Source organism: Tachypleus tridentatus, chromosome 9 (genome assembly GCF_004210375.1).
Source record: "Tachypleus tridentatus isolate NWPU-2018 chromosome 9, ASM421037v1, whole genome shotgun sequence".
Taxonomy (NCBI): Eukaryota; Metazoa; Arthropoda; class Merostomata; order Xiphosura; family Limulidae; genus Tachypleus; species Tachypleus tridentatus.
This window is the reverse complement of record NC_134833.1, coordinates 151,666,217-151,689,816: the sequence shown is the minus strand read 5'-3', so window position 1 is coordinate 151,689,816 and position 23,600 is coordinate 151,666,217. Positions and strand designations below refer to the sequence as shown.

Here is a 23,600-nt window from a genome sequence, read left to right as displayed (position 1 = left end):
TAGATCTTGAAGACCTTCTCAAGTTTGACCACCTGCAGTGAGCAAAGCACAGAAAGCCAGTTGTGCATATTAACAAACATAACAAACTTTACCTGAAATGAATATATGGTCCTGTAAAGACCTGTCATGGTTTAGTATTTTGAAATTAAACAAAATAGAATATTTTTTCATGTACTCTGGAATAAGAAGTGTAAGAAAAGGTATCTTGTAGCACAGTTTCCGAGCGAGGACTAGATTTGGCCATTGTTGTTAGATGTCCTTGTTGTTTTTTTAAAACTTAAATATATTCCAACCCTCACAACAAAACAGGACATGTGAAAAACTAGAGTTTTGAGTAAAAAGAAGAAGCCACATTTTTTTCTGTTGTAGTTAGAAGTGAAGAGGAAATTGAAATAAAATGGTTGTTTGATGAAAATCCAGGCGGTCGCTTTGTAATATGTTTTGGCAGTGGGTGGAAGTATCCACAAAATATTAACTGAAACTGGTGAATGATACAACCAGTAACTGTCATAGTGGCAGTCAGATTTAAATAACTGAATTAACAATTACAATGTACTGTACAAATAAAGTTTATATTTCTACACCTTATCCAGTTTTCAATTATAATTAACAGCATTGCATTCAAGCTGTATTCTTGAGATGGTGAGTGTGGTTATAAAACTTTAATTAAAGTAAAGTATAGAACAACATTCTGACCTTCTTATGTCATCTTTAGTTTAACAAGAAGAGTTTGCAAATGACCTTTATTCACTCTTCGTAAAGAAACTTTATGAATTATACGTAAGCTGTATTCATATACTTTCTTCAAGTGATGTTAGTACATTCAAAGCGGCTCTTTTAACTGTTCTAGGGTGCCTTCCTGGGCTCAAACATCTTTGCTGACATTTTACCTCTCTGTGAACGCAGCCAGAAAGTAATGCAAGAGGTTTTCACTAGTCCCGAGCAAGTGATGGCCAAGTTTGTCTTAAATATATATCATGGAAAACTTCAGGTAAGACTGAATAATGAGGAATAAATAAATATTATAACCTCACTCCATAGTATACATTACAAATCACTTTATGTCAGGTTTGACAACTTGTTTGGTAGTTCAGGTAAGACTGAATAATGAGGAATAAATAAATATTATAACCTCACTCCATTGTATACATTACAAATCACTTTATGTCAGGTTTGGCAACGTGTTAGGCACTTCAGGTAAGATTGAATAAAGAAAGTTTTTCATTAAAATTCATAAAAAAACGTTTGAAGTGAAGAAAAATAAAATCAATTTGCCGGTTTCTTCAAGTAGAAAAGAAATATTTTTCAATGTAATTTATTTTATGCAGAACAAATGTTTTACTTAATCTTTAACCTGAATGGTAACATGATAAATTCAGTGTTAATTTATACAGTGCAGTTGTTTAAATCACTAAGTGATAAAACTGTACTTGTTGTTAGTTCTTTGTGGCTTACTTTTTGGTCTTTGTATTTTTATAGGAACATATTCAGAGTAAACTGAATGACAGAAGCAATACTGATAAATATCTTAGAAGTTTATATGACCTTTATTCAAGGTAAGAACTAAGATTTCCAAAAATATTCCATTAACACTTTCAGTCTGTATTGAGTAACTGATTTGATCAAGTAGGCTTAGTCCGTACTCAGTAACCAGGCTGTGCCAGCACCAAAAATTTGGGGTACAAAATAAGACATTTTATACTTGCATGTAATTATAAAAGAACTCACTATTCCCCCAGAATTTTAGCATGCTAATTTACATTGAACAAATTTCTTGCAGATTTTGGAAAGGATCAGGAGGTTTTTGATCATTCTGAAATATCTTAACAATTCTTTGTTTTTTTAGAGGGGGGGTATAACAAGTCCTTTTTAAATTTTTAAAAGAGGATTGAAGAATAATGTTTTTTGACTAATATTTAATTAAACAAATATTTTTTTTACTGCAATGGTACCACTAATATATAAACTAGGATTAAAGAAAATACTTGTTAATCTGGGGTATGTCTGGTTGACTTCTAACAAACAGGAAAATAAAGTCCCATGAAATAGTAGCATGTTTTACAAATGTGTTTTCGTGTTATTCACGTTGCATTTCCTCTGTGTTAGGATAATTTTGTTGTTGTTGTTCATAACTCATTTTATCAGCTAGTCTCTGTAATACTACTAGTCTGCTGTTTAAATTTGTTTCAATATTTGAAGACATGTAATTAGGCTGTTAAGAATGATGTAACAAGAGATTATGCTTGAATCATTTTATGTTTGAAATTTTAGTGCCTTATTTAATCTTTGATATTTTTTTACTCAGTTAGTTTTTTCACTAACTTCAAAAACTTTAAAACTTTTCCAGAATTTATTGCATATTTGATAGTAAGATGAATGTAACCAAAGTGTAAAACTTAAAATTTATTAGTGTTGCTCTAATTGACAGTGCAATTTTGATTACTAAAGAAAAATTACACACTAAAATGTTTGAAGACTTAACTTATTGGCAGTTAATTATTGGCAGAATCCAGCTTTGTGGTTAGTACACCACACTGGGGATCTAAATTTTACACCCCTTTACTACCAAAAGCAAAATATTGTCTCCACACTTTAGCACCATGGATGTATTATAAAGTTCATAGCCAAATCCTACTAATTGATTTATTAAACATGTGGGATGGCAGTGAGTGGTATCTTTACAAGTTGCTTTCTATTTATTATTTTACCTTCAAAATTAAGAATGACTAGCACTGACAGTCCATAAGTAGCTTTGTACACAATTCAACAAATTAATAATAATAATAGTAATTAATAATTCAACAATAATTAATAAGTTATTTTGTTCTGTGTTCTAAACTGTTAAATGTTTCTTGACACTGACACATAATTACAGAAAAATTAATTTTTTGATGTAGAATCATTAACGATTATTTTCTTGAACTTTTAGAACTATGAAGCTTTCTAATGACCTTTCAGTTTACAAAATGGGCAGTGATTCAGCATTTCTGAACAAATTGACCAAGAACATATTTGCTAGATACCTTGACACATTTGTTAATGTAGAGGCTCGCTCTTTGAAAGACAAATCTGCAGCTATCCTTCAAAGATATTATGATTCTAAAAATCATCAAAAGAAACATATTCCTTCTGGAGGGTAAGTTCCATTCTCTTTATCTTTTAGTAATGATCTAAAAGATAAAAATGTATTTTATAACTGTATAGTAATATCTTTTACAGTACTACATCAGTTCATAAAATGAAATAAAAATTTACCTGACATTTTCCAGAATATGGATTGTCCTTTGCACTTTTAAGAACAGGAAAAGTGTTTATAGATTACGGGATCTTAATTCTGTTTTCAATTACTGAGTTTTGTTTCAAAGGTGAAATAAACAAACAAGAATGATGGTTAAGTTTTATCTCTAGTTAAATGTTTTCAACCTGTTTTTAGCGAGAATGATGGTTAAGTTTTTATTCGAGTTAAAAGTTTTCAATCTGTTTTTGTCATCGAACTATGTGATTATAAGCATTTATTCCTGTCTATGAATTATGTTGCTATGAAGTTGGTCGATTCGACCAACCTCGTAACCACTTTTTACTTGTTATAATTTTCGTGCTATAACTTTTAACACAGATTGTGTATTTTCACAAAATTTGGCAGACTTTTAGTAAACAGTACTTGTCTTCTGTAAACATAAAATGAAAATTGTCAATGAAGTATTCTTGCAAAATATTTGTCTGTAAGTGTATGTAGTATTTCTGTACACTAGTCCTAATGTTAAGTGATTTCCATGTTAAGATGAAGAATGCTTTTATTTTATCTTAGAAATCTCAAATTTTGTTTGAGTAATCTCTGAAACCTCCTCCAAATAAATTTTAAATGTTTTTTGGATAAAAATTTATATTTTATGTATTATTTTCTCTACCCTAAATTTATGCAAGGTGAGTAAATTTGGCTGACCTCCTAACCTCCTGCCAATAAAGAATAAAAAGTGAAATAACCCTTTTTTTCTTTCTAGAATGACTTCAAGTTGTAATGTGAAACTATATTGATTTATCCTAAATGTTTTATACTTATAACATTTTATTTATACCGAAATTTTATTATTTTATTGCCCTTTGAACCCTATCTAAGTACTACTTGCAACATGGTAAGTTGCAAATCACTTGGTGAATATGCAGCTAACATTACACTATTGAATTGCATTACACACGGGCTACTCGTGAGAGCACATCCTGATACAGTTTTGTTATGTCATAACGTATCGCATAATCTAACCTTAAATAGCATAAATAGTTTCTACTTTTACATTTTAATTACTGTTATAGTAACAAGTAAATATTACAAATCAGAAACAATATAAAAATAGAACTTGGATTTTTTGTTGTTGTTTTTTTTGCTGTTGATTGTCAGCGATATTTAACCCTACTTTTTCATACTACTGGTAGTACTGTACTGAATAATTCTTTACTTAATTAAATAATACACCAAAGACTACAGAACAGTAACACAAAAAGCAGACAATGTCTATAATAATCACAATTTTCTGGTTTTCTAACTATAAGACAAGAGCTGTTAACACTTCATCTCACGTCCTTTATGGTTTTCTAGTGGAATTTAGCTTAAACTGAGAGAATTTGAAGAATTTTATAATTTTCTGTATGAAAATCACCATAAGATATATATACATTATTTGATAGATGAAAGCTAATCTTTCTATTAGTTAAGTATGGTATTAAATGTTAGAGAACCATTGGTCATTTCTCAAAGAGAGGATGTGACAGGTGGGTGTGGCAAGAGGGGTCTGATTGGCCATTTCATTGAAGGCTATATAAATTATGATAATACTATAATGAATAATTTACATTAAATTTCATACTTCAGGGAAAAGTGGTAAATAAATTAGAGAAGAGAGGTTGCCCAGAGAGCAAATGTCACGGTTCTCATGTTAGGGGAAATTCTAGATTTATTTTTGATATTGCCTTGTAAAAGTAGGAATGGAACTTGTACTATCAGAATATAGATTATTAGTTATGTTTTTGTGTAATATTTATTGGTATAGCAGAAAAATAAGAGGAGTTTGATTAAATTTTGCTAAAACCTCGTGACGTCTAGAAATGTACATCTGAAGCTAGACAGTTAATGTGAAGAGATTTGGGTTTACTTGCATCGTACTTGTTATGCTTATCCATCAAAGAAAATTAAAATAGTAACAATATAATTAGGCTCCATATCTTACTAGAATTCACGAACTTCGTCGAGACATTCAGGCAAAGATTGGTAGCCGAGCAAATATCAACTTTGGACCCGCTATTGAAAACTTTGGTGGTGAAACGTTTTTGTCTGAAGAAGTGGCTATTAACCTTTTACAGGAGACTAAAATAGCTTTACAGAGATGTCAGACTGTAAGTAAACGTCGTAACATGTTTGAATTGACCTCAATGTTTCTACAGACAGTTGTGATACCATTTTGTTTCTGGAATGTAAATAAATAATAGAGTATCAGAACTCTAAGTTTTCAAGAACCATTGCATAAATGTTTTTCAATTGAACAGTTGTTTTTTCCCTTTGAAAATTTCATTGCACAAACAAAATAGTTAATGTAAATATGAGTTTGGTTTTGTTGAAATTAATTGGTAGACTATTAGTTGTAGTTTAACTTATTTGAGTGTTACTGTACAATTCTTTCAGCTGTGATCTAAAACTTGCATGACAATTTCAGGAAGTTGGTTGTCCATCTGTTCTCTTTATTATTAGCTCTCACGTCAGTCAGACCTACCAGCGAATGCAGTACAGATATTTGACATTCTTCTGCAGTATTTGTGTGTGGAACACATTGATTATGCTTTAGAGTTGGGCCTACAAGGTAAATAATGTTAAATAGCCACTGGTTGGAGAGTAATAAACACTTCACTGGTAGAATATACATAAATTAGTAATCTGTTTCAACTTCCAAACATCACAAGGAAAAGAAAGCCGTTTATACCAAGTTATTATCAAAAAATCAGTTGGCCTACTCTGAAGTTCATAACTTTAAAACTAACGATCGGGGAGTTATGATAGTTGGTATGTGAACTAATGAGAAAGTTCCATTGCCAAAATTTGTTGTAAGCATTAAATGTTGGTAGTGAACTTTATATATCTGGAACTATAAAGAACCAGCGTCAAACAAGAAATAGTTCATGTTTTTTCCTAAGAGGCTATATTTGAAAGTGAGAACTGCTTCTGTAAAACAGTTAAGATCTCGTTGATATGAAATCTGTAAGTGAGAAAGGCAGACAGCTTATTGGGATCTGTTCACCAGAGAGGATTGGTTGCTGATGCAACTAGGAATGTAAATCTCCTATACATCAAGGTAGAAGATTTTTAACAAAACAATCTTCATGTAAGATGATTCTCTTCTGCACACGTGCTTCTAGAGATCAAGAAAAAAGAAGGTTTCAACCTAGATGACCAATAGTTCTCAGATTTCAACTCTACTGGATTTTAACTGTGGATCCACCGAAAATAATTGGTGTATTGTTATTAATCTGTTACTATTGCAGTCCTGAAATATGCATATGACCTCAAGTGCAACTATAGGAAGTCAGACTGTATCATTTACTGTGTTACTGTATTATATTCACTCGTGAATGCAGCGATAGTGGTTCTCACTGATGGTTACTTGAAACTTCACAGTCAGCACCCCCTGGTGACAGTTATAATTGTTACTTTGTCTCGTTAGTTTATTAAAATTCTGATAATTAGTTTTTGAGTTATGGACATTAGAACAGGACAACTAACTGTATAGTAACCCTGTTTCAGTGAATAATCACTTAACAAAAATACATCACGTGGATATGTGAGTAATTTTAAATTTTATTTAGCAGTTTAAAAAGTATTGTAGGTATAATTGTTTCAAACTTGTATGTGTATACTATACAGTTACATTCAGAGTGACAATGATAAAACATTGGATTTAAAATTATAGATTAAAATTTATAATCTGGCACTTCTCAGAATAAATGTTTTTATAGAGTATATAAAGAGTCTAAAGATTATTTTAATGTATTAAATTTTAAAACCAATTTTCTGTTACAGTAAGTAAATCTTTTAATGCATGTTGAAATCTATCGTATGAATAATAGATTACTTGAATTTTAATTTCTTTCAAAGAAGGCACACCATGGCCAGGTGGTTGAGGCACTCGGCTTGTAATCTGAAGGTTGCGGGTTCAAATCCATGTTACACCAAACATGCTTGCCCTTTCAGTCGTGGGAGCATTATATTGTGACATTCAATCCCACAATTCATTGGCAAAAGAGTAACCCAAAAATTGGCAGTGGGTGTTGATGACTAGCTGCCTTCCCTCTAGTCTCGACATGCAAAAATTAGGGATGGCTAGTGCAGATAGCCCTCGTGTAGCTTTGTGCAAAATTCAAACCAAACTTTCAAAGAAATTAATCATGTGATAAATGATTGTCTTTAACATTTCTAACACATTCTTACTTTCTGTTGAATATTTGTCATTTAACACACAGGAATTCCGTTATCAGAACCAAAGAGCCCACCAGAAATCTACTTTTTTGACTTGGTGCGTCAGTGTAATGCAATCTGCCATTTACTGGAAAAACAGTTTATCGACTCTGTTGTTCCTCTTGTCGTGTATGTATCAGTTAGGATCTTTTATTGTACAAAGGAAAACTTGAGTGTAGTTTGATAAATAAAGAGTTTCTTTCTCTTTTTCAAAACATGAAGGAAAAAATTACCCAAACTTTTAAAATACATCTTAAAAATAGGACTTTCTTAAATTAAGTGAAAGTAGTTTTATTTTGTTTGTTAAAAACTTCAACTGTTAATTTTATTTTACAAAATTAAAACAAAATAAGTTTCCTTGGGAAACTTGTACTATCTTGATTCTTGTCTGAAAAATTCTTTTGAAGAAAAAAATGACCAATAAATAAACAGCAAGGAAAGATACACAGTGGTTTCATAAATGTCTAGATTTTTTTCCATAACGTATTTTTCGTTAGTTTTTGTTCATAACTATATTTTCATAAAACATAATTTTAGAACAGTTTGGTTCACACAAAGATTTACAATAAATATATCTATCTATTTCTTCTTTTCCTATTAAAAAAGAAAATTACTCTCCAAAAATTTAGAAATGAATTTCAAACTATACAACAGAAGTAATTTACTAGCAGTAAATTGAGAATCATAACATTACTGTTCAACTATTAACTTTCTGAAAGATTTATCACAAATGTCGCCTTGGATTTGTTTTTATCCTTGACCTTTGTTAATTAATCTTTTAAGGTCCACTCCAAAGCACGGTATTTGTTTACAGAAAAAAAAAGATCAGATGGAGCAGATGGAACTGAAACTGCATAATGGTCTGGAAAGGTTAGTTTGTATAGTTAATGTGGCTGTTAAACTTGCATTTTGATTTGTTTTTACCTGAAATTGGGATTTATTATGGTAAACATTAGGATTTTCTACATTACTATTTTACATATTTCAAATATTTCATTTTGATATTATTAGTATGAAGCAACTAAAATTAAGCCTAATAAATCCAAATTCCTTTTCGTTAAATCTATTTTTTGCACTAGTTGCGTGAAATGTGTAATACATCACATCTCAAATCTTCAAGGAAAACATTAAAATAACACAATGAGTAAAGAAATACGAAACGTCTAAAACATTCTGCACTTAATTCAGTATGAAAGGTAGACAGTTTATAAACAAGTTAACCAAAGGCATATGTTTAATATTCATTCTCCCTTGTAAGGGATAAGTTCCCATGAAAATGAAACTTAGAATCGTAGTAAGTACAGAATTTTTTTTTTGTCACATAAGTGTGAAAGCTGTTAAGTGATCTTCTGAAAATTAAGTAGGAAATAGAAGTCATTTTGTTTACTCAGTGATACCAAATTAAAACATCCTGTTGAACTTAATTTTAGGAATTCTAGTCAGTGAAAAACTATGTAATTAAAGTTCAGTGAAAAATAGAACTGACAGTGATACCTGTAAAGAAGGTGATGGTTTGTAATAAACTTCTGGTACTTGATGTTTATTTTAACCACATATCTAGACAAATGTGTCCACAGTGTTTAAATTAATAAACCTTAAATTTAAAATATCTTCTGAAACATTGTCTTTCTAACCCAAAGTTAACATGTTCAACACTTCTACATACAGTATGCAAGAAAAATAATGAAAACAAGTTACTACTAGTTTGCATATTCATACCTCAGTATCTCAATATATACTGCTTCTGTTAGATCTAGGACCACGCTTATGGAATCTAGCTACTTTTAATAGATCTAGGACCATGCTTGTAGAATCTAACTGCTTATGGTAGATCTAGGACCATGCTTGTAGAATCTAGGGCTATATTGAGGCCTTTGGGGATCCTAGAGCACTTAGGACCCTTCATACTTGTCATGGCTTTAGCATATGATTGCTCAAAAGACACAATGTGTCAGATTTTTTTCAGTGCATTTAAAATGCAGCAATAGAATAAAAGAGACTGACTTTGCACATAACAATTGAATATTGGTCTATCATGAGCACTGTTTTCTGATTAGCTGTAAACATGAAACAACAGTTTAACTTGGCAGTAACTATGTACAGGTATCTACCATCTACACTTAAAACAGAGTGCTTGAGTTTTCATGCTTTAGTGTGGTGTACAGATATTTTTGGACAGTGAACTTTGGAAAAATATTTGTTGTATCACATGACTTTTGATATTTGTCAGAGTCAAAGCTTAAAGAAGGTATTTTATTCTACCCATTGCAAGGAATGATCTTTCATCAGAGCAGTTAGTCGCAGGCACAAATAGATACAGTTACAAAGCAATATGAGCATTTGGAAACACACAGTGAAGATGTCAAGATCAAACTTCTCACAGCATATCTATTGGATGGTGGCTACACTGGACTGTTATTTTGTCTTGACTGTATGACAGCATTGAAGCAATACTTTGGTGAACCCATCTTCGTTGAGATCTCCTGAATAACACCTGACTAGGTTCTGGGCAGTAGCATGTTTCTCTTCTTCTTTTCACCACATTAAAAAAAAATTGTTGCACAGAGCCTTGTGCACAAAGATGGTACTCTGAACTGGATTCCAGTAAGTCGGCAGCAACTTAGTATTTTCAACACCAAATCAACCATTGCCTTCTAAAACATTATCGGGTGTATTAACGTTTTAGAAGAAATGTTTCGGCATCTTATTCTCATGACCTCGAACTACTAGTTCTAAGACATGAATTAGCTTAGTCCTTTTGTTCCTTTCTAGAATCTGTTGAAATACTCTACTGCTTCTGAACATGTTCAGATACAGATTTTGACTCATCTACAACCATTATCAGGTTAATGTTTTCAGATATCAGAGTCAAAGTGAGCCAAGAAAGTAGTCCAGAACTTTACTCTGAATGCAGCTTCTGTTTGGTTCATAATTTTGAGAAATACAACACTTCATTTTTTGTTGGGATTTTCTCCTCAGATTCAGCAAGAACTTCCCTTGAAGAGGATTCCTGCACGTGGTTAGGAGACCTCCCAGTGACAGTTCTGTACTTTCAGTTTACCTCCTCTGGGATCTAAGCATCCACCTACATGTTTGTTGTGTGTGGTGACCTGTGAAGTGGAGGAGTGGATCCTGGTGGTTGAGGGGTCCAATTCCAACACATCACTTTGGCCTTGTGGTGGCTGGTCTGCTTGGATTGGGGTCAACCGAGTATTAGTGATGGATGTTCTTAACGAGTGTTGTGGACATTGTGTCTGATACTGGTGTTCAGGTGTAGTGCTCACAAAACCCTGGTGTTGGTGCAGTGTCCTTGTTTGGCATTGTAGTGTATTCCCTCGTAGGGCTCCATGGTGGGTGGGGTCAGTGGGTACTGAAATGTATTGCCTTCATTATGGATACCCACATTTATGAAAAAATAAATAAAATGAAAAAAGGCAGCTTTTCAGAAAACAACCACCCATGGACAATTGTTGTATACAGTCACCATCACAGTCAGATTTTGTACCTTGATTTCTAATTACACATTCCTTATCCGAGAAATCCTTAGAGCAGATGTCTCCCTTTTTATTAAAAAAGGATTAGAGGGGACTCCTAGGTCCTGTAAGTCGGTAAGGAAGTTGCACTCTAGAGATATATTGGTGGAAACATTTTCACCACAACATACCAAACTCGTCTTGAAATTGAAAGCCATTGGGGGATACACTCATTGAAGTTACTCCCTATGCAACTTTGAATTCTTTCATAGGAGGGGTTTAAAGAACATTCCTGAGTCAGAGATCCTCACTGGTTTCTCCAACCAAGGCACTTTTGCAGTGTGCCGAATCTCCATGCACAAAGATGGAATTATGATACCTACTACTGTTCTGATACTGACGTTTACATCACCATAGTCCTCCTGCCACAATGAAAGCAGGTTATCTGAACTGTAAAGTACGGTCATACATTCACAACCCTCTCGGATGTTTCCAGTGTCAGCAGTTTGGTCATTTAAAAACATCATGTCATGGTTCTCTAACATGTGCTCATTGTGGTGGAAAAAACCATTACAGTGCTGTGTAAACTGTAGTGCTCCACCTCTTCTTACTTTATTTCTTGCCCTAAATGGGTGAAGAAGAAAGAGGTGCCAATGCTTGAAGATTATAAATAATATCTCCTACCCAGAGATTCAGAAATTATTTTCCCCACTACATCTGGGACATGTGCTGCTACATTTCATTCCGCAGTAACAGTGGGAGTGCAGACAGGTCTCTCTGTGCCTTCAGCAGAATCATTTGAAAAACATCTGAAGAGTCTTTTGCTCTCCATGGTTAAAAGAGTTGATGAATCTATGTCTACTTCCATCTCTGTCCTTCCCACTTCTTCCAGTGATTGCCTGGTTCCATTTCCTTTGGGTCCCTCCTCTTTGGCAGACCCATGGTGCAAAATTATTATTCGTTCATACTCTCAGTTGCTGGAATCTTTATTCACAGACAGAGATCTGCATACTCGACCCATGACAGAATCCGTGGAGATCAATAGACCTGTGTCCAATAAATAAAATGGCCACTTTGATTCAGTGGAATTGCAGGGGTTTTTTGTTTAGTATAGATGATATTAAGGATTTGATTGATTCTTACCATACCATGTGTCTCTCCTAACAGGAAGTGTTTCTGAAACCTGCTGATACAGTTTCTTTTTGGTAGTTTTCTTTGTACAGAAATGATAGGTTGTGTGATGGACAACTACATGGAAGGCTGACACTGCTGGTTGATCAGCATGTGCCCACCCTGTCTTTGCCTCTCAATACACCTTTGTAGGTTGTAGCCATCCATGTTTCCTTGGGTCATACCATCACTGTTTGTTCTCTTTACTTGGCTTTTGAAGATACCTTGATGCCCTCATTGAACAGTTACCATTCCCCCTTTTAATCGTATGGGATTTTAATGAATGTAATCCCCCTCTATGTTGGTGCTGATGTTGATGGGAGAGGTCGTGCTATAGAGTACACGTTCTTGGATCACAACCTTTCTCTCTTCAATACTGGTTCTTTTACTTATTTTCTTGCACCTAGTCAGTCTTTTACTGCTACTGATATCTATCTGCTCCTCTTCACTTTTTCTTACTTTTCGTGGATGGTTGACAGTAACACATAGTGCAGTGATCATTTTCATATATATGTTTAGCCATATATAAATAATCTGTAAAATACATGCCGATTGACATTTACATGAAGAAGTAGCTACAATCAACTGTATAATTTAAATACATTGTTATATTTTGAGTGCTGATTTAAATACTAAAATGTTTTTATTATAAAATCTTGTGTACTTGCTGATGATCAGACAAGTGATCAAAAACTTGAACTTGTTGTAAAACTTACCTCTTAAATCGTAAGAAGATATACTTCATCATTAAGTAAACTCAAAATGAAACTAATGGTAAAAGTAGTTCTCACCCAGTGTCTGCCATAAAGTGTCTGTTGGCAGATGGTAATCTTATGCTCGGGCCGATTATACCTATCACCTGTTTGGATCCATAGTAATAATAAATCAGTGCTCTGGCAAAAATAAAATGAAATATATTGAACAGAAGCAGTCACCAACGGACGTTGTTAAGGATAATGTTTATTCAATTTCCCAATGTTTTTATATTTAAAAAAAAATGTGGTGCTTTAAAAATTTACTATCCCTGAAAAGAACAGTTTACATAACAAGTAGTTATTGAGTGTAATATTTTAATAACATTTGAATTGATGTTAATTTGATTCTAAATCTGTTATGGCTTAAGTATACACAAATAGTGTTTTGTATTCATTTTTACGCTCAGTTGTTCTGGTAAAGCTATTTATTGTTCACGTGTTTAAAGTAGTGTAAAGCATAATCATTTATGTACCAAAACTATTGGAAGTCCAAAGTGGTCTTGTAAATATTAATGTACGAATACAAATTTGTTGTTTTCTTATACTAGGTCAGTTTCAGCTTTAGTGGGCTGGGTACGCTTGATACTTCAATCAGAACAGAAGAAAACTGATTTCAGGCCAGAATCGGAAGATATGGTTATTGCCATGGCAACACCAGTGAGGATTGTAGTTTTATTACATTATCAACTTTTTGTTTTACTTCTTGAAAAATTCCATTGGTGATAAAAAAATTGTTTTTGTGACAGGTATAGCAACATAATTTACAAGCCTGATGGTAATGATGATGTACAAAGATAAAAATGTTTAGTTTTTATGTACTTTTAAAACAGCCTTAATGTATTTGTAGTATTAATAATTATTATGCGTATCATAGGATTTTGAAATGTTCAAACTCTTAATGTTTTTATAAGCATAGGAGCAAACAGCAGTTACTAATAGAATGAAATGAAGTATGCATTTGAATATTTTTTTTAAAAAACTGTTTTACTTTGTATTTATTTTTAATAATCCCGTGATTTTTGTGTTTTGCTCTTTTTTTTTTCTTTCAGGCATGTATGAAAGTAGTAAAATTCATTGGCCAGTATGTTGAGAAAGTTCGAGATAGTTTGGATGGAAAGAACGTTGAAAGCACTTTGACAGAACTCGGAACTAGATTTCATCGAGCAATTTATGAGCATTTGCAGCAATTCCAGTATAACTCAGTAGGTCAGTAACAGCTCTTAACTATTCATATATAAAGTTAGGTGAGCATAAATTCATTACTTACAAACCCTAAGTCTACCATTCACTAATTCCGTGAGGTAATGATTCTAAACACTGTGGGTATAAACTCTGATACTAATAAAACAACTTTTTGCCAGTGTAGATAAAACAAAGTAATAAACTTCAAAAGGTGTGTTATAGGTGCACGTTGAGCAAGTCTACCTTAGTGATTTAGTTCATTAATACATTTGTTTCTATGTGCATTACTGGAGGGTTGCAACTGACTTAGTTATGGAACATGTGATGCGCTGGTTTATCACAGACAATTGTGTTTTAGTGTCAAATTTTCTAGTGGCATATGAGTTTGGGGCACTGTAATTGCTTTGTGTCACCTCTTGAATGTTAAATTTTTGTACTTAATTTATTATACAGCAGCAAACATGTTAAGAAGGTTAATGCATATTGAGTATAGTTCAAGTAAAATCCACCAAAAAATCACCCATACTGGACTATACATTCCTTGGGAACTCAGCACATGAAACAAAACAAAAACTCAACATACTAAGAAACCAAATAAACACAGCTGTAAAACTATGCTCACCAGATAAAATTAATGACGAATTAGACAAAATAAAACAATACTTCATCAATAAGTTTCCTCTACAAACCGTAGAAAACATTATATGCACACACCTAGACAAAAAGCAAAATCAACCAACAAAAGTAAATATATCTCACGAATTAAAAAATCACGAAACCACTTACTGTTGCATACCATATATTCCTGACACCAGCAGAAAAATAACAAACATTTGGCAAAAATTAGTAACAAAATATGACATTCCAGTTAATACCAAATTTATTCAAAACCCAGGCACAAAACTGAGGTCTATACTATGTAAAAACTACACTGACAAACACCACACCAACATTATTTATAAAATACACTGTAATAACTGCCACGACTTCTATATTGCAGAAACAAGTAGAAAAATGGAAACTATATTCAAAGAACATAAAAAGTCACCTTCACACGTTTTCGAACACTGCAAGTCAAATAAACACAACATAACCATAGAAAACACTCAAATACTAAATAAAGAAACAAACATAAACAAACACAAAATTAATGAAGCCTTACTTATACAACAACTTAAACCCAAAATAAACCAATACAAAGGAACACCTTTATACCTATATTAATAAATATATCCAACGTCTAAGAACACCCTCTACATTCTTACACTCAATTACACAATCGCCTTCGAACATGTGGTTAGCTACAGGTTAGTAACCCTTTCTTTTTTTGTGAACCTGATGATGACCGAAGAAGGTTGAAACGTTGTTCACTCCTCTACATAAAAAAACATTTCTCAACCCATACCATCCATTTCTACATATATATTTTTCTCTACAAGTGGGATTTCTTGTTATCACGGAAGGCTGAGAGATTTGTTACGAAGTTCTATGAACTTTTTTGTGATGTAATGCCACACAAACCACAGATCTGCAGCTCATGATGTGCCAGTGTAGTGTGTTACGTACTGTAATAATTACTGTATAAACGATTAGTATAATATGTTTCAACTGAGACTTTGCTTGCTGTTTGCTCATCTGACCTGATGAGATCCGATATCAAAAATCTCTTTACAGTGCTGCATAGCGCACAGTGTAGAAATGCTGTGTTCTTTTTACTGGAAGTTATCAGTAGTCTAATTGTCATATAAACCAATCATAAGGATTATTGATTTAATTATTCACATGCTTTGGTTTCATTGGTTGGAGAGCTAGTAAGGATTTTAAGAAAGATACTAGTGATATATTATCTTAAAGGTATGACTCCACTAAACATAAACCAGTTTAAAGTAGCAGTGTATAGTTGGACGTGAGGCAAGCAAAACTAACAATGTTAGGTTTAATTTTTGTAGTGTTTATTAGTGTATGTAAGATGTTAATACTAGAAATAAATGACACTAAAAGTTTTGTATTTAATGTGACCCTCGATACTTTACAATTTTTTCAGGAGCTGTCTACTCAAACATAAACCATAACTGAACCTGTTATAAGGTCATTTATTTCTAGTATTGAAATGTGAAAAGTTAACATATTATTAGCATAAAACATTAAATGTGAGGTAGTTGAAGGTAATGATGTGAAGTTTTGATGAATGTAAGAAGATAATGTGAAGTCAGGATGCACATGAGGCATGTACAAATAGCAATCCAAAACTTGATGAAGGTAGTGGTGTAAAAGTTTGATTTTACATGAAGGGAGGAGGGGTAGTAGAACACTGCAAAGCTCTTAATGCACATGGGACAGGAAGTTAATGAAGTTGATGTAGGAAAGAATTTGAACTTTGCTGTACCGGTGGGTAGGTGGAAGAAACATTCTTAGGTTAAAATGCACATGAAACAAGTTGATGTCAAGTACATAATGCAGGTGAAAGTAACAATACAAAGCTTTGATGCACACTGGCAAGTGAAAGTATTGATATAAAGACTGGACATAACTTTAGTGTACAGAGCTAAAGCTAACATCTCACTAGAGATTGCAGATTTGCACTCTGGATTTATACTGGAGTTTCGTTTAGTATTATGTTTTCTGTATGGAGAACAGCTCAAATAAATTAATTTTTAACAAGAAGTTAAATTTTGTTATTAACATTATAGATTTGTTTTCTTGGGTTGGATGCAGGAGCCATGGTAGTTATCTGTGATGTCAATGAGTACAGACGATGCATCAAGGAGTTCAGGGTTACCCTTCTAAATTCTCTCTTCGACACGCTTCATGCCCTCTGTAATTTATTAGTGGTTGTACCAGATAACTTGAAACAAGTGTGCACAGGAGATCAGCTGGTAGGTTGACAGAATAAATCAATCAATTTTGATTATTGTCATTTTGGAATGTTTTTATTACCTCCAGTTGCATGAAATGTGTATCATGAGAATCCCATAACTTAAACATGACTCTAAGGGTTCGACTTTTATGGAAATGTATGGTTTAGAAAGATAGTATTTAGTAAATAGGAGTTGTTATTTTACTGTAGAAATTTAGTCCAGAAATTAGCACATAAAACTGATGTGCAGATAAAATAATATTTGAGGTGGAATTCATCATTTTATTATCATTGATGTTTGCTTTTCATGTTTCTCATGTGCATAAAGTTGAGTTTAACAACATAACTGTGAAAGTAATTAAAAGATAAAGATGCATTTTCCTGAAGATATGTTTTTTCATGAATTTGTTACACTGCCAGAAACCTATAAGAGGGACGTTTTCAAGTTTGGCTTCAGGTGAGACACAAGTAAAGTAGAACTCGTTTCTCAGAACAGCTGGTATGGGTATTAACACTTTTATTGATAAGGAGAGAGAACAATGTTTCAACCTTGCTAGGTCATCTTCATTCTTAACCTGAAGATGACCTAGGAACGTCAAAACATTGTACATTCCTTATCAATAAAAGTGTTAATACCCATACCAGCTGTTCTGAGATACACTTTTATTTCAAGTGGGTTTCTCATCCTCAAGAAAGTAGAACTTGGTATAACCCTTTTCAGATCGGTCACAGGTCAAAGGCTGTGTCATTGCATTTGTTGATTTGCATTCAAACTTTTATTGAAAAAAAACTATTTTATGAATTTACATCAATAAGTTTAGTATCAAATTGTAGATTATAACTCAGTTTTTTGTATTATACATTATTTAATTTCTTAATTTCAAATAGCACATTTAAAAACACACCTAAACATTGATTTTTTATGTCACGTGGTATGCTGAACGCAGCACTGGTTCAAATTAGATGAATGCGATGTCAAAATAAGAAGTCTTTAGTTTTGTACTAATTATGAACTAAAACTACTGATATTTACAAACTAGAATATAAAACAAGAACCTGCTATCGTTTCTATTTGCTGAGGTGTCACTCATGTACTGAAACAAACGCAGTTGTCCAGTCACCTCTCTCTGTTTTGCATAAATGGTCTCTGTATGCACTCTTACTTCTTCATGTGATATGTGAATAGCCAATCAAAGGCTCAGAATGCTCTTCTAGCAGGTTTCTCAGCTGTTTTCAAATATAATGGCATCCACTCTTTCTTTCATAACAAACCTTTGTGCTGGTATGTTGTATTTAGCCTGTTTGGAATGCCATATTTTTTTAGACACAGATATTGGTTTGTTACTAAACTGGATAGATTGTAATAGATTTCTATAGTATCGATATAGTAATTTATGATTTTTTGTTTATTCAGATATAAAACTTAAAATTATTTCATTTCACGCCCTCCATCAGACAGGCAGCAACAAAGATTGTTAATTAGACAAAATAACTGTTTGCTTTATTTCTTTATTTACTGTTTTGTGTTTTAATAAAAATAAATTCAAGAACTTCTTTGTAAATAGTAATAATCAATATCCGTTTATGATGTACAATAATTTAAATGTGACTGTGTAGTACAAAATATTAGTCCACTAAAATACAGCCAAGACAGGTCACTTTTTAAAGACTAAAGGTCAGTTTTATATTATTGGATACTGTAAGATGAATTTGGATGCCCCTCATCATTGTAATTTCTGCATTGTTAGCCAGGCATAGCTGAAAGGTCAGTATAGTAAAAATAATTAATATGTTCGAGATTTAGGCTATTTAGTCTAAATATTTGTTCTTGTGTTATAATTTGTAGTCTTTCTAGTATAAAAAAGGCTTAATTTATGTTTGTTTCACAAGATCTGTCAAATTAACTGAACCCATGCATTAGTGAAAATAACAGTTAAATCTTAATGTTTGGTAACTATCTAGAATGTGGAATTTGAAAATTTTCTAATGCATAAGTGTTTTTAACTTGAATATTACTTTGCATGGTGCCTCTCCAAGATGCTAAAGTAATAAAGGCACAAGAAAAAGATTGCATAACAAACCATAAAAAATTGAAAGGAATCTGACATAAAAGTATTGTAATGTTTACTGATAATCTGCTAGATTTCATGGATGTATGCTTACTAATTTAAAAGTTATAGCGTGAAAACTATAACCAGCACCAAATGGTTACAAGGTCTCTGCTGGAAGAGATAATCTAGTCATGCAGGTTAACATCGTAACATATTCCAGTATGCTTGAATGTTCGAAAATGTTATTTACCAACGTTTCTTGTTTTTTTATTTTCAGGCTGGTCTGGAGCGGTCAGTGTTAATGAACTTTGTCCAGTTGCGTGCAGATTACAAAACAGCAAAGCTCATCAATCAGTTCAAGTGAACTTTCACTGTGTACATTTACTGGAATAAACATTATCAGATATATTACTGTTCCATATTTTCATTCAATACACACACACATCTTTGTCAGGCCCAGATAAGACTTGTGCTATTCATTTATGTGCATGATATTATGTGATGGAGATAGACCTATGAACTGTTTAAAAAAAAAAAAGAAAAAAAAACACTCTTACAAGTTTTACGTATAGCTTTAAGAGTCCTTCAAAAAATTATCTTAATATACGATAGTGTTTTGAAGTAACTTATATTTAGAAATTACATTGATTCGTATTCTACAAGTAACATTTGTGTGAGTATTGTTTCATTTGCTCACAACTTTTCAGGGCTGGGTGAAGCCTAGTGGTTAGCACACCAATTTTTATTTCCCTTATGTTCATGCAAGAGGATGTTCACATAATAATTATCAAATGTATGTTGTTTTTAAATAGCTCAAGATGAATAAGTTACAACTACTCTATGAATGCTGATGTTTTAATTATAAACATTTATAGAGTAAAACATGGTTCTCAGCTGTTTCATGTTCTTTGCATTTTGTTTTTAGTAAATCAGAATTTAAATACTCACAGATGTATGTGAGTGTGTATCTAAATATATATTTCTTTAGGTTTTCATTGCCCTAAGTACATGTATGGATATATAGAAGTAAATAAAAGTGAAATATCCATATTTATCCTTTCTTTTACTGATATAAGTGTTGTGACGTGACATGTGCAAATTTTAAATACTTGAATCAGCAACAAAAGGATTTTGGTGTTAGGATTAGAAGAAAATGTCTGTCACAAAGCTGTACCAAACATAGCCCTGATTTTTTCACTGACATCTTGTTTTAAGTGTTGTTTAAATGTTAAGAAGCCAGCATTATTATTTTTTTATAACTTACACATTGATGTGTTTTATCTTAGGAAAGAATGAAAATGTTATTATCCAGATTAGTATTAATTTGTGTAATAATTAAAGCATCATGTCACTAATTGTTAAAACTAAATTGCAGTACTAATATTTTTAGGTAGTTTAGGTGTTATGATATTTAAATGTCTAATGGTAAAGCGTAATCTGAGTTAACAGTAATAAAACAAAATAAATGTTTTTACTTGAAATAGCTTCTTACAGAGACTTTGTCCCACTTCATGTCAACAGTGTACAGAGTTAGTGAAACAAAATTGTGAGCCAGCTCTACACGTGTACTGTCTCTTCTGATGAGGAGATGACACCAAATGATAGACTTCATCTACCAGAGGCACCTCCTTACCACAGGAGACTAGTCACTTGCCAATAACAACCAAGGATCTCTATATTGTTCCCACACGCTTGGTCTTAAGAACTCCAGACAGCAAGCCACTCCTATGTCCTTCAGTTATCTTTTGTGGAACAAATTTCAAATTTAGGGGATAACACAGCAGTTTAGGAAATTCCTGATTGTGCTTCTTTGTGAACTTATGGCTTGGTAGAGGTTGTAGAAATGGCCTTTATATTAATGGCAAAATACCAATATCCAGCAGAGGATTTCCATTAGATTGTATAACATTCTCAGATTACTGGCCTCATGTCTTGCAGTAGAAATTCCAGGAGATTTACACGTTATGTAAAAGGGTAGCAAGTTGTCTTGTATCACAATGCTCAGCTCTTGCTTCCTTTCTGTAATTGTACAACCATGGGGAAACAGAAGGAAACTCGCAAGGACTAAAATAAGTTTATCGATAATTTTGCTACCATTTCTCAGTTTGTAAAGATAAAGATGTATTGGTTTTCCTCTTTTATTAATGAGTTTCACATTAAGCATGGCATCCATCATGGGCTATGGAAAATATCGTTTTTGGCAAGACATGAGGTGTGCATCAATTTTTACCAATGGTAGAGTCAATACGAAGAATTATACGTGGACTTTTCACAGTTGCCGGATGAAGGATCTGGTAAGAGGGCCAAAAATGTTAAGTAAAAGTAATTTAACGTAAAGAATAATTTTACATATATTATTTACCCACGTTATGAGACTTGAAAAACAGCAGAGCAAGAAGCCAATTCATTTGGTGCTAAATATTTAATTTTTATTTAATAAAATAAAAACTACTCATAATTCTTAATTCTGTTCTCAAATAACCTAACCCTTAGTTGCAAAATTGCTGCTGAGCCAATAGCCAAACTGTCATTCTTATCCAATAAACAGCCACAACAATCAAAAGATGATCAGGCATTCTGTATATTCGGTCAGTTTTTGAATTTTGCACAAAGCTACGCGAGGGCTATCTGCACTAGCCGTCCCTAATTTAGTAGTGTAAGACTAGAAGGAAGGCAGGTATTCAATACCACCCACTGACAACTCTTGGGCTACTCTTTTACCAACGAATAAAACTGATGAAAGGGCGAGCATGTTTGGCGTGACAGGGATTCGAACCCGCGACCCTAGGATTACGAGTCCAGCACCTGACCATGACGGACTTTATGAGGTCAGAGAATGATACATTTCTTCAGTGCCCTGGACTTTACTAAATCCCATTCTTTACCAGGTTTCTTGGTTTTACAGAGATCTTAAATATACAAAATAAGCTGTAACAGATTAACTATTATCCATTTATATTAATGTAGATGTTTGCATTTCTAAATATACACTTAAACATTGTATTGTTTGTGTATTAAGATATATTTGCATTAAGAAAGAAATTGTGTGTATCAACCTTGTTGGCAAATATCAAATGTAATACATATCAACATTCAATTAACGTATAAATTAAAATTACAATTTCCGACTCTTTTAAACCGTAATGAACTCGTAATCTGAGGGTCGCGGGTTCGCATCCCCGTCGCGCCAAACATGCTCGCCCTTTCAGCCGTGGGGGCATTATAATGTTAAGTCAATCCCACTATTTGTTGGTAAGAGAGTAGCCCAAGAATTGGCGGTGGGTGGTGATGACTAGCTGCCTTCCCTCTAGTCTTACACTGCTAAATTACGGACGGCTAACACAGATCGCCCTCGAGTAGCTTTGTGCGAAATTCCAAAACCAAACCAAAACCAAGGGGCTCGTGTCCGAGATCTTAATGAGGGATAAAATTCCTTCTAAATTCAACTCATTATTCAATTAATACTTATTGATGCTAAAAAGATTGGATCACGTCTAATTATCAAGGTTTCTTTTTAATAACCCTCTCTTGAACAACTAGAAAGAAAAGCAAATTGCTTAAAATTTAGAAAATTTTAGAATTAAAAGTTAAGAAATGAATGAGACAAATTCGTAAAAAAAAGGCGTATTTTTGAGATACTAGTCAATAATGATTTGTTTTCTGAGGAAGTATTAGGGGAATACTGTAGTACGTCTTCTGGCCATTCAGAGTCGAATGATAGATAAAGATAAGTTAGAAATCAAGCAAAAACGCAAACAAATCGAGCCCGTCAAAGCCGAGAATGAAATTTAGCTGAAAGAAACGGAAATTAGACTCACTTGCAATCGATCACGGCGAATGACAACATTGAACTCGATCGATACATTAAAGTACGACCATTTAATGAAAATAATGTCGATATAAACCTTCTCGATATGTTGAAAGTAGAACAAACCCTTGAATGGCTCACCGTAAAATGGTTATTATTATTATTACAACGTGTTTTAACTGGTAAATCAGAAGAAGCTTTTGCCGTTCTATCTTTAGAAGGTTGTGCAGATTATAATAAGGTTAAAGCAGCTACTCTCAAAGTGTATGAGTTAGTAATGGAGGCTTATTGCCAAACATTTCGAGGTTACTAGAAGCAAGATAATCAAACTTATTGGGAATTTGCTTCTGTTAGCTGTTGAACTAGAGTTGATCAACATAATCAAAGGCTTCCCATGAATAAACCCATGGAATTCTATCTTAAACAACGAGCTTCGTATTTTATTTGGAGCAGACGACACATTCTCAGTTGCATTTTGTCCCATAAGTCCAACTAATTTCTGTTTTGCAATATCTGATTGGCTCTTGGCTGCACCTTCAATCTGTTTGGAGTATTATTTTATTGGTGTTTTAACAACTGTCTAACTATCTTTTAGTTTTTCTATTGATGTTTCAACACTATCTGATGATTCTGCAATTTTGAGGTGGTGTCTTTAGTTGTTAATCTTCAACTTAAATGGACTGTAGTTCCATTTCCAATAGCAAATCTTCCTTTATGAACGTACATCAACTCTACTTAGCCTAATTCTCATCTCCTTGTCTGTTAAGGCATCTATAAGTTGTGAAAATGAATCCACCACTTTGTGA

At 33.0% G+C, this 23,600-nt stretch overlaps 1 protein-coding gene across 5 annotated transcripts in view; it reads left to right on the top strand.

The window, feature by feature from the left end:
- Sec10 (Exocyst complex component Sec10) overlaps window positions 1–19,394 on the top strand; it is a 37,733-nt gene extending 18,339 nt beyond the window's left edge. For 3 of the 5 annotated variants that reach the window (XM_076457907.1, XM_076457910.1, XM_076457911.1), the window contains 11 exons: window positions 851–991; window positions 1,480–1,556; window positions 2,930–3,136; window positions 5,226–5,388; window positions 5,741–5,849; window positions 7,504–7,627; window positions 8,282–8,368; window positions 13,445–13,553; window positions 13,946–14,102; window positions 16,794–16,954; window positions 19,264–19,394. In XM_076457907.1, coding sequence (XP_076314022.1) covers window positions 851–991; window positions 1,480–1,556; window positions 2,930–3,136; window positions 5,226–5,388; window positions 5,741–5,849; window positions 7,504–7,627; window positions 8,282–8,368; window positions 13,445–13,553; window positions 13,946–14,102; window positions 16,794–16,954; window positions 19,264–19,350 — 1,422 coding nt within the window. In that variant the 3' untranslated portion in view covers window positions 19,351–19,394. Of the gene's footprint in view, window positions 1–850; window positions 992–1,479; window positions 1,557–2,929; window positions 3,137–5,225; window positions 5,389–5,740; window positions 5,850–7,503; window positions 7,628–8,281; window positions 8,369–13,444; window positions 13,554–13,945; window positions 14,103–16,768; window positions 16,955–19,263 lie in introns of all 5 variants that reach the window. The other 2 variants (XR_013014702.1, XM_076457909.1) reach the window with 2 other exon arrangements.
- Window positions 19,395–23,600: the final 4,206 nt, after the last annotated feature.